This window comes from Anomaloglossus baeobatrachus, chromosome 1 (genome assembly GCF_048569485.1).
Source record: "Anomaloglossus baeobatrachus isolate aAnoBae1 chromosome 1, aAnoBae1.hap1, whole genome shotgun sequence".
Taxonomy (NCBI): domain Eukaryota; kingdom Metazoa; phylum Chordata; class Amphibia; order Anura; family Aromobatidae; genus Anomaloglossus; species Anomaloglossus baeobatrachus.
In genome coordinates, this window is record NC_134353.1 from 328,584,173 (window position 1) to 328,596,758 (window position 12,586).

The window sequence follows — 12,586 nt, forward strand, 5'->3', positions numbered from 1 at the left end:
GAGGGGCGGAGATGAGCGGCTGGAACATCCCGCCCACCTCCTTCATTCCTCATTGCCGGCGGCCGCAGGTACGATGTTGTTCCTCGTTCCTGCGGTGTCACAGAGTGTGATGTGTGCTGCTGCAGGAACGACAAACCACCTGCGTTCCAAATGAGGAACGATTTTTTACAAAATGAACGACGTGTAAACGACGAACGATTTGACCCCTTTTTGCGATCGTTACTGATCGCAAAAAGGTGTCACACACAACGACATCAGTCCGATAAAGTTATGAAGAAAAATTGCCGCACCACCCCCCGCACATATCAGCTAGGAACCAATCCTGGATGTGGACACAAATCCTCCATGTGGCTGGTACCAAGGTGCCCGTCCGCAGCAGGCAAATTTTCAGCAACGAAATCCAAAGAAGTAAACGGACAGCATTCATGGACCCGAGGAAGCGTTGTCATACGCGAAACAGCCGTCGTCCGTGAGGGGGCTCGCTGTCTGCTCTGCTCCTGCCATTTTAATGCACCTATTCCAAATAAAGAACATTGCTGGATTCCGGTGAGTGCTGTCTTTTTACTTCTTTGATTTCGTTGGTGAACACAATGACATCGCTAACAAGGCCGGATGTTTGTCACCAACACCGTGACCCCGGCGATATCTCGTTAGTGATATCGTTGTGTGTAAATGGGCCTTATGATTGACCCAACTCCTCAGTTCAGCTGGATTGCATGACCTTCTAGCATTTATTTGAATTTTGGCTGATTCAGCAGGCGGGGGGGGGGGGGGTGCAATGGATCATGCAGGTTGAATTCTTTGAAATTTGTTTTTTAATTGACACAGTTTCAGAAAATATAAACAAAAAATGGAAATAAAGGATACCATGCAAAGCCATTTATGTCCCTTCTTACCTTCACATGTGGCCCAAAATATCTCTAGAAATGTAACACAAGATCATCAGCTTTTTCTTAGAAAAATATTAAAATTTGAGATTCCTCAGTGGTTGATACCTTTTAATGGCTAACTGAAAAGATGGTAATAATAGCAAGCTTTCGAGACTACTCAGGTCTCTTCTTCAGGTTCAGTATAACACAAAATCTGAAGAGTCACATATTTATACACAACAGGACATAGAATGGGGCAGTAAATAGTTCTGCTTTATATGACTTATCCTATCAGTATGAGAAGAGGACAAACAGTTGTGGCAGTAGATATTGGAGCAGTTTATAAATAAGGAGTGTGAAAGTTTTATTGTCCTCTGATTGGGGTCTGGTCCAGAGTTGTGATGCCCCCAGATGCTCTGAGGAGCACATTTCTTTATGGCTGTAAGAAGACTAAATCCATGTGGCACATTAATTCCTGCTCTGAGTGTGTCATATTTAGTGACGGGTGGACCCAGACTGTAAAAGTCCGGATCCACGCAGTTTCAAAGGTGCCCGTGTGTCGGGCCCGGGGCCGGGATTCCAGATATTGATCCAGATTTGGCACTGGGGAAATTAAAAAAATAAATAAATAGGAGAAAATTTAAGTAAACAAGAATTAAGCAAGCGCTTCATACTTACAAAGACTCCCGTGCGGCTGTACTCTGCTCCCACGCAGCTGTACACTGCTCCCGCGGCCTCTCCTTCACTTCTTGGGCCACTCATCATTGCTCATCCATATGCACTGCTTTCCCTGCCAACCGGCCGTCCTGGCATCTGTGATTGGATCTAGATGCGACCCCAGCCTGTGTGACACTGTCTTACTGCTACCATTCACAGGCGCCAGGAAGGCCGGTGAATCGGGAAAGCAGTGCAATTGTCTGCGGGTCTGTATCTTTGGATAATAAATAAATAAAACAAGTGGTGTAGGGTCCCTCAGCACAGATAAAGCCCACGGCTAAAGGCTGCAACCTCCAGCCCTGTGCTTATCTTGGCTGAGTATCTTAATAAGAGGAACCACATGAGGCTCTTTTTTATATATAATATATATATATATATATATACACACACACACACACACATACACACACACACAAGTAAATAATGTGCGTTCCTTCCCTCAATTTTGATACTCAGCCATGATAAAGCCCAACAGCTGGGGGCTGGTATTCTCAGCCTGGGGAGTATCATGGTTATTAGGACCCCTCCATGCTAAGAATAGCAGCCTACAGCCGCCCCGGACTTGTTGCATCTATTAGATGCAACAAGCCCAGCGCTTTACACGGTTATTGCTGAATGCCCTGGTGCGGTGGCAATCTGGGTAAGAGGGGTTAATAACATTACACAACTATCATCAAGCCTGGAATTAGTGAAAGCATTGCATATGTAATGAGCCTAATGCACGGCATCGGAAATGATAGCGCGGCCAGGGAGCAGTGTACAGCCATGTTGGTGTCTCTGTAAGTACAGCGCGCCTGCTCCCTTCCCCCTAATCTCTGGATTCCAGTCCCGATAGACTTGTATGAGGACTGGAATCATGCTCAGAACCGGATTTTAGAAACTGGATCACTGGGATTAGCTGTTATCGGTTATTTGCGAGTCCGCTCATCACTAGTCATATTCCATCATGTTTATACTCCCAGATTCTTCAGTCTCTCTGGGACTTGAAGTTACCTTTCAACACCAGCAACTTCATGTCCATGATGCTGTGGTCAGCTCTACAAAAATGTTTGGCCACAGGTAGATCAGCTTTTTCTTATTTGGTGAGAAAGTGTAGATCTTAACCAAATTCAGGAAAAGATAAAAGAGAATGCATCTGTCAAATTTTTATTTTTGTGTTAATAAAGGGAATTGGTCACCAGGTTTTTCCTACCTCATCTGAGGGCAGCATAATATAGAGAAAGAGACCGTGAATCCAAAGATCTATCACTTACTTTACTGATTGCAGCATTTGTGCTACAATCAAAGTTGTTAGATGAAGCATGTAGCAGAGCTCACAAAGCTAACTACACCGACACCACAGCTCTCTGTATACATTGTATTTAACCGTAAGCTGCTAATTAGTGGTGGGGCTGTGGTTGGACCACATGTCGCATGGGCACCTAGGCCTGGCAGTGATAATCTCCTGCTGATAAAACAGTCATTGTATTGAAACAACACCACAGAGCCTGATAAGTGACACATCCCTGAAATCAGAGTTTCAATCCCAACCTCATGCAGCCTTCAGATTACATAGCAAAAACCTGCTAATAGATTCCTTTAATATCTTAATGTCATAATACAGTTTCATATGGGTTAAGCTAAAATTCTAAAATTGTGTCTGGCAGTGAAATATTAAATCTCTGATTGAGTAATACTTTTGTTTTTAAATATATATATATATATATATATATATATATATATATATATATATATATATATATATATATATATATATATATATATATATATATATATATAATATAAAGTTTTTCTGATCAGAACATGATGCTTGTTCATATTCTTTTTAATTGTTGATGTATTTTGTTTTTTTTCTCTTCTAGGTGAAGATGCGTCCTTGCCGGTGACGACGGGTGGTAGTTATCAAGTGCTGGTTAATAATGTCTTTTATTTCACCCAGCGGGTTGTGGACAAGCTATGGCAAGGAATGTTTAACAAAGACTCCAAAATGGTAGTAGACTGCATCATCCAGCTCATCTCACAGGTGAGGGACAGACTGCAGGTATTGAACCGTTTTGTTCTCTTTTCTTCTTTGTTACCTTATTTCTAGGACAGTACGGTGGGGGATGGGTAATTGAGAATTTTTTTCCTATGAAAACAACCCCATCTTCATGCCCTGTTTAGACACAGTGACGTGAAAGAGGCTTCCCTACTCTGGACCTTTTCTAAAAGCTAGAATCAGAAGCTGTATCCATGCTAATAGCCCATTTCTGCAGTCTGATCGATTATTTTTATTTTATTTTTTTATTTATTTATTTTTTTTATGCAAAATCTCAGTTTTGTCTAGAGTGCCCTGTAGCTCCAAACTGAAAATGGTTGTCTCTAAATTGGTAAAATCATAATTGCAACACATTCACAATCTATAAAGGAATAATGATTTTTGTGCAAAGCACAGACGTTATTCTAAGGCGTATGGGCTATTAGTTTTGTCATATTGTACATATAACTTTTTTATTTTGAGAAATAGATTAGGCTCCTGAATTTACAAGGATGACTAGATTTCAAACAAGGGGAAAAAAAATCTATCATAAAGGACAGGAGAATGTGCAATGACGCGTTTCGAGCTTGCAGTGTGCTCTTAATCATAGCATCAAGCTCGAAACATGTCATTGCACATTTTCCTGTCCTTGATCCTGGATTTTTAATGAATTTTGAATAAAGAAGTTCTTTTTACACTTTTACCGGATACCACAAGTGTGTTGGATTTTTTTCCCTTGTTTGCAATCAGCGATGCCTTGTCGAGTCCGTGCACTCTTCTATGCGCCAATAATTTTGAGGCACCAATCTATAGTCCATGCAAGAGATCAACTTTTGAATGCACTACTTGTCACAAATCTACCTCACTAACCCAGTCACAGGACCTTTTAGGGTGACCGTGAGGTGTGTGGGTTAAGGCTGGGTTCACACATTGCATAAATACTACCTTGATCAACCAGTCTTTTACATGTAGACTTCACTATGGTTTCGATGAGGCCATCGTCCAGATCAAAATGTTTTAACTCAATCCCATTGTTCTACACTGAATGTGGTTTAAGACATGGCTTCACATTCCTTTTATAAGTATATTGTCATGATCCAGGACCGGTACTTCCCGCTCCAGAGTTTCACAAACCCAGCCTGGTCATGTCAGGGGTTAACTCCCATCAGCCTCATTCTGGTTTCAGGAGACAGTATATCTGGTCTCTGAACCTGCATTCCTGTGCTGGTTATAGTTTTGCTCTGCAGCCTGTGACTGGCTCTGGTGAGAATTCCTGTTTGATCTGTCTCCTTGTTACCATGCCCTGATCTGTACCTTCCCTCGTTCGTCCGTCTATCCCAGTCCCTGAGTTCCCCCTCCTGTCTGTTGTTTGTATTTCCCTCTGCATACCCGATCTCCTGACGCCCAACTCGGTTCTGTTTTCTGGCTTGATTTTGATCCTCCCTTTGCTTTGGCTTGACTTTCCTGGCTAGTCCCTGACTGTTTGGCTACTCTATTGCCCCCTGGTGGTTTACCTGTTAACTGCCTGCTGAAGTTACTCTGCCGTACTTCAGCTGTCTTTCTGTTACAGTGTTACTTTGATTCTCCTTCACTACTCTGCTGCCACCTAGTGGGGAACAGGCTGTACTACATCTTTCTTGCCCTTTGTACAGCGTAACATATATATTAAGTTGTCTAAATTTCCCCTTGACATGTTTTTTGCACAGATTACATTAAAAAAATGACTCATATATTTTTTAGTGTATTGCGCTGATCTGGCCACTTGGCTTTTATGGATATACACCATCATCAATGACTGGTTGCAAAAGTTCCTGGTTTTTAAATCACAATTCTGCTAAAAAAAAATGATCACGTGAATTAACGTGATTACGGTCAGATTTTGACATCAGCAGAGGAAGATTATCCCATTCTGTGCCAACTCTAACTTTCAAAATATTTACTAGATTGTAAATTTGTGGATCCCAATGCAAAATCTCAAACAGGCCCTATATATAGTAGGTCTTTAGCAATATTGGCTTTTTTAAAGGCAGCAGTAGGGACCTTTTAAAAGTATGAGGTAAAACTTGGCATTCGCATGCAGATAAATGACTTTTATTTCAAAATCCCAATACAAACAGGCACAAACGTTTCGGTTTTATCAGTGTGCGCTGTACTTTATCTTAACAAACTTCAGGATGGATGAATGCTATTAGGTGCCTGCTTCTGCAGCGGTGGATATCGCGATCTGCAATAATAGCGCTCGTCCATCCCGAAGATTAAGATAAAGCACAGTGCACACTGATGAAGGTCTAAAAGACCGAAACGTTTTTGCCTGTTTATCTTGGAATTTTGAAATAAAAGTCAATTATCTGCATATGAGTGCCAAGTTTTACCTTTTACTTTGTATGGGATTGGATCCAACTTGTGCATTATCATTTACCGGAAGTGCCATGTCTATTTTACCGTAGGTACCTTTTGGTCCCCTAGGCCAGAGGTTCCCAACTCCAGTCTTCAAGGCACACCAACAGTGCATGTTTTCAGGATTTCTTTAGCATTGCATGGGTGTTGGATTCAGCACCTTTGCAGGTGATTAAATTATCACCTGTGCAATACTAAGGAAATCCTGAAAACACGCACTGTTGGTGTGCCTTGAGGACTGGAGTTGGGAACCTCTGCCCTAGGCCACAGTGCCATGATGTAACTGCAACCCCTGTATTCACTATAGTTACTCCCCTGATTGTTACATTTTACTATAATGTTATTTATGAACTAATTTTTACCACTATGTTTATGGTTATTAGTGATGAGCAAGCACTACCATGCATGGTACTTGAAACAAGCAGATCAAACTCTCCGACGGGCTCGGCTCGAGTACAGAGTATAATAGACCTCAATGGGAAGCTCAAGCATCTTCACATTTCCTATTGACTTCAGTTATACTCAGTACTGAAGTCAAGCTAGTCAGAGCATCAAACTTGCTTGTTTTGAGTACGAAGCATGGTAGTGCTCTCTTATCACTAATGGTTATCAATGCTCCATATGGATTAAAAAGGGAACCTGATGCTTTGTATATACAGTCCTATTGGTGGACAGCAGATTAAAGAGCAAGAACAGATTGATAGGTTTCTAAAAAAAAAAAAAAGGATATCTTGTATTTTATACAATTAAGTCCTTGTTTTCTGCTCTTGGGAATCTACTGGGCGGTCCTAGATAGTGACTGACAGCTAATAGAATAGGTTGTCAGTCACCGATGAAGACTGCCCACTGGAGACCTGAGCACAATAGGCAGGGCTGTAAATCAATGAAGTTACATTGAATGCTTTCAAGAACTAATTATCACTGCCTTATTCACACCGCCATAATTAACACAGACAACACATGGATGTAATGCCGGGGCCATTTGTGTGCTGCGTGTTGGTCAAGCCAAAGTAGGACTTGATTCCGTTTTGTTTTGTGGACTACCGTTGTGCAAAAAAATAAAATAATGGACCCGTGAAAAGATCCCGAGTGTTACAATGAGTCATTGTGATGTCTGTGAATAAGGCTTTGGGGAACAAAAATAAAGCAAAAATAATAAAAATTATTTCACTTGTGAAGTCTGAAAATAAAAAATTAAAAATTCTTCTTTTCAACCTCTGAAACCAGTAGCATCTTCCATGCCTGAAACAAAATCAAACCAAATCACTGCAGTGAATGAATGAATGAATGAATGAATGAATGAATGAATGCTTGTTTCTTATCCTTCTTATTTTTTCTCCACAGTCAAAAAGACGTTCCCAAAGTGTGTCTCTTGAAGCGATATATAACTGCTTGAACCGGACTGTCCTGTACCAGTTCTCCAGAGCCCACAAAACCGTGCCTCAGCAAGTAGCCCTTCTGGATTCTTTGCGAGTACTTACAGTGAATAGAAATCTGATGCTAGGGCCTGGGAATCATGACCAAGACTTCATTGCATGCCTTGCCCATTGCCTGATTAACCTCCACATGGGAAGGTAGGCTATTATTTTATCACATTCATTGTGAGTGTATCACACTAGATCTGGAGAAGATAGTTCTAGTGAACATTTATCGTGCAGGAAAGGACAGGTACATTTAGCAGGTTATGCAAGTCATAATGATAACGGTTCAATAGACTTTGCAAAGTGAAACACCTAGACATGACTATCTTCAATGCACTGTTTGGTTGCCAGTTTTACAAGGGGGATTCTTTAAAAACAAGCTGAGAATAAAGCCCCTCATACACCTTACATGAAGGGGTGTAATAATCATGGTCGCGTCTTTCAGCTGGATGCATATTCCAAACTGAATGAACAAAAGAGAAATCAAATTCAAACCAATATTTGATATGACCACCATTTGTCTTAAATAAAACCCAATCAATTCTTCTTAGTACAGTTGCACACATTTTTTAAAGAACTTGACAGGTAGGTTGTTCCAAACATCTTGGAGAACCAACCACAGATCTGCTTTGGATGCATTGTCTATTTCTAATCCCACACAGACTTGATGATGATGAGATCAGAGCTATTTGGGAGCCATATTATCACTTCCAGGACTCTTTGTTCTTCTTTACATTGCAGATAGTTGTTAATGACATTGCCTACTTGACTTGGGGTTGTTGTGCTGCTGCAGAATAAATTTGGAGACAGTCAGTCGCCTCCCTGATCATTTTGCACAAAGTATCGGCCTGTATTTCTCAGCACTGAGGACACTATTAATCCTGACCAATCTCCCAATTCTATTTGCTGTAATGCAGCCCCATTCTTGCAAGGGACGGACCCATGCTTTACTTTTGCCTTTCATTATTGTACTGCTCTCCAGCCGTTCAGTGCCAAACTGACTTCTAGTTCAGAAAAATATTTCACATTTTGACACATCAGTCAAGAGCACCTGCTGCCAATCTTCTGCACCCCATGTGCTATGTTTGTTGTGCAAATTTGAGTCACTTAGCTTCAAACTGGAAATAATGCAATCTCTTTTTGACCACAATTCTTCCATGAATACCACTTCTGGACTGTCTTGAACCTCACATCTTGAAACCCCAGTCTATTTTAAAATCTTTGCCTGGGAGAGACCTTGCTGATGCTGTATAACTACCTTGTTTCAGTCTTACTATGATTGTCATGATGTATACTATGTGACATGAAAATCTTTCACAATTTCACCTTTGTAGCAGTGTTTGGCTGTTCCTCACCCAGTTTAAAGCCTACTACACACCTGTTCCTGTTTCAGTTAGTGACGGTGTTAAGAACATACATATGAGAATGATGACCGTTATCACCTGTTTGGTATCATTGGTTACTCAGACATCTGACTATAATCCTACAAAATCCCCCAGTTTGTGTCAGTGTAACTAATAGAATTGATACTGTTTTGAAGCCAAATGGTGGTCACACCAAATATTGATTTGATATAGATTTTTCTTCACATTTTGTTGATTGTTAAAAATAAAGGAACACTTCTGTTTTTTCCCACAACTGTCTGAAACATTTCCACAGTACTGTAGTCCAAAGGTATCTGGACCAGAGCCACCAATAACTGATTATCCACTATGGTTGTGATTCTGAGAACCTTATTGATGTTACCAGACTGTACCCCACCACTATGACCTTGTGCATAATACTCACCCGATCCTCCCATTTGGTAGCCAATATTACCCCACTATGAAGGTAACTCTCACTAATACACAAACACCAGTACACGCCCAGGCACCCGTCTACTTATATGTAGACTTAAAACCAGTAGTGATCATTAGTGGTCATTTCATCACTTTATGAGGTTTCAGTTATGGGCATCACTATCAAATATTCTACTTAGGAGATCTGGGGTTCCTTTCCTTAAGCCCTCAGATGCCTTAGCTATGTTGGCATGGAAGAAACAAGGTGGTCATCATTGAGGTTTTTTCCTAGACTTACCACTGTACATTATTTGGTGTAAATGTTTTTGGTCTAAAATTGGAGATCTCAGCTCAAATACTTTGTCAGTATGTACTTTACTGACTACAAATACGGTATCTTTTATCTGAGAGGACACAATGTCTTAAAAGTTGTGGATATTTTTAACTTTTTCTTGCTTGCACTTGGTAGATTCTTCAATGAAGAATTTTGGCTTTCTCCAGTAACGTTATGTGCGTCTGTGCTCCAAGCTGGGATTTAAATTAATGAGACTTGACACTTTTTTTTTACCTCCTTTTGTAATATATCAGTGCTCCATTTTTGACATTTCCAGTAGTTTAGAACAAATGAAATTTGGTATTCACTTAATCCGCCACCAGCATATGTAACCATGGCAATCAAATATATGGGTTTTATTGTTTCTCGGATCTGTTTGGCAGTTGTAAGGGTGAAATTCAGCTATTTAGAAGGTATTGGAAGCATTTTATTGTAAACCTCATGACTGTTATGGAAACATGTAAGTAGCCTGCAGGTTACTCATACAGATTGGGAATTTGCGGTTTTGAGTTACTTTCAAGGTAACAAGAAAATGAGGTTAGCAGTGTAGGAAAGATAATTATTTCTTGTTACTATGGAAACCGATACATGATAGTCTTTATTAAAGCGCTGCAGTTTGTCTCACTCATCGGCTCTACTGGAGTAACAAATAATATGTAATTAAGTCCTGTATCACATTGTAGCAACCCTGATGGCTTTGGACTGGAGGCTGAAGCCAGGATGACCACCTGGCACATCATGATGCCCTCAGAGGTGGAGCAAGATGGACTATACCAAGATGTCAGTGAAGGTAAACACTGGAATGTCAACTACTGATATATTATACAATGTATAAGCCTATGGATTGATTCCTTAGTTCACTTTTTCGTGTGATTTATAAGTTAGCGTTGTGAAAAAGAATAGAAGCCATAATATTCAGTGGAGTTAACAACAACCTGAGGACGAAATCAACAAATAATTTCACATTTTAAGATTTAGGTGGCCTGCCAACAAATATCCATGAGAAAGATCCTTAAGTTATAGGAAATAATTTGTAATAGGAACTCCACCAACAAATATCATTAGAAATTATTTGTAGGTTATAGATGATCCACCAATAAATGTCCCCGGAACTAATTGCTAATTTATGAGTATACACCAAAGGTAAAGATTTATAAAATATTCAGGGTTCACCAACAAATGTTGTTGGAAATTATTTCTAAGTTCTAGGCAGCACATCAACAAATGTCCCTGGAATTTTTTTCAAAATAATAGTTGATCCACCAACAAATATCATTATTAACCAACAAATATTCTTCAAAATGATTTATAAGATATTAAGGGTCAACCAACAAATGTTTTTTTAAATTATTTCTAAGTAATAGGTGATCCACCACAAATATTCATGTAAAGAATTTCTAAGTCATATGTGGGCCACCAACAAATGTTCCTACAAATGATTTCTATTCGGAGCTCCACCATTAAATATCATTAGAATTTTTTTGGAAGTTATACATAATCCACCAATAAATGTCCCTGGAACTAATTACTAATTTATAAATGTACACCAACAAATTTCAAAGGTAATGATTTATCGAGGGTTTATAAGATATCGAGGGTTCACCAACAAATCTCCTTGGAAATTACTTCTAAGTTATTGACAGCCCACCAACAAATGTCCCTGGAAGTTTTTTTCTAAATAATAGTTGATCCACCAACAAATATGTTCTAACAACAAATGTTCATGGAAATGATTTATAAGATATGAAGGTCCACCAACAAATGTTTTTGGAAATTATTTCTAAATAAATAGGTGATCTACCACAAATATTTATGTAAGGGACCAACAAATGTCCCTAGAAGATATTTCTAAGTAACTGTTGATCCACCAACAAATCAAATTGGAAATTATTTTTAAGTTAATGGTGGTCCACCAACAATGTGAATGGAAATAATTTATAACATATTGAGGGTCCACCAACAAATGTTCTCGGAAATTATTTCAAAGTAATAGGTGGTCCAGGAATAAATGTGCCTGGAAATTATTTCTGAGTAATAGTTGATCCACCAACAAATATGGTCCTCCAAGAAGTTCTTGAAAATTATTTATAAAATATTCAGGATCCACCAACAAATATTCTTGGAAATTATTTTTAAGTAATAGTTGATCCACCAACAACTGTAATTTTAAAATGATTTACAAGTTAAAGGTTGGCTAAAAACAATGTGAGTGGAAATGATTTATAACATATTGAGGGTGCAACAATAAATGTCTTGGAAATTATTTCAAAGTAATAGATGGTCCACCACAAATATCCATCTAAAGGATTTTTAAGTAATTCGTGGTTCACTAACAACTATCCATGACTATTATTTCTAAGGCTGGGTTCACATAGCGTTTGTCCCTACTTTCAGTGTTTCCATTAGGGTTTACGTTCGAACCTCCACACAACAGGATTTAGGCTTATGCGCTGACTGGGGCCATTGGCTATAATGATGCAGACAGATTCACAGTGTGCAGTATAACTCAAACTATGTCTTGCTGACTTCCTTGACTAGGCATATACGGCCAAAAATTATGCACTGCACAGTACACTGATTCTGCTTACATTGTTACTGTCAATGGCATCGTTTTGGGGGGGTTTGGACGCAAGTAGAGATGAGCGAACCTGTGGTTCGGTTTTCGAACCGAAACCAAATTTAAAAAGCAAGGTTCCGGGTTTGGATGCTTTACGTGTGAACAATACTCACGCGAGCAACGCTATTCTCAGGTGTGCCTGGTGCTCAGCCGAGATCACATGTAGTGTGCAACAACAAAAAAAAGTTTGAAAAAAAACCTGCCCACCCTCCCCCAAAAGTGATCTGCTTATGGCTGGCTGTATGTGGGCGGAAACGCAAACTGCCAATCAGTGACTTGAGCCAAGGTTTAGGTTAAGCTAGAGCATGTGGAGCTAGGCTTGTTTCCTGCCGGTGAACAGAGCCTCAACGGAACCGCTCATCTCTAGACGCAAGCCCCAGTGGAGCCACTGAACGTAGGGCCAAACACTGTGTGAACTCAACTTTAGTTATTTGTA

At 39.8% G+C, this 12,586-nt stretch overlaps 1 protein-coding gene across 9 annotated transcripts in view; it reads left to right on the top strand.

Moving 5' to 3' along the window:
* WDFY3 (WD repeat and FYVE domain containing 3) overlaps positions 1-12,586 on the top strand; it is a 388,800-nt gene that overhangs the window by 308,048 nt on the left and 68,166 nt on the right. For 7 of the 9 annotated variants that reach the window (XM_075351922.1, XM_075351959.1, XM_075351952.1 and 4 more), the window contains 3 exons: positions 3,449-3,627; positions 7,345-7,574; positions 10,217-10,323. In XM_075351922.1, the coding sequence (XP_075208037.1) occupies positions 3,449-3,627; positions 7,345-7,574; positions 10,217-10,323 (516 nt within the window). The remainder of the gene's footprint in view (positions 1-3,448; positions 3,628-7,344; positions 7,575-10,216; positions 10,324-12,586) is intronic. The other 2 variants (XM_075351945.1, XM_075351964.1) reach the window with 1 other exon arrangement.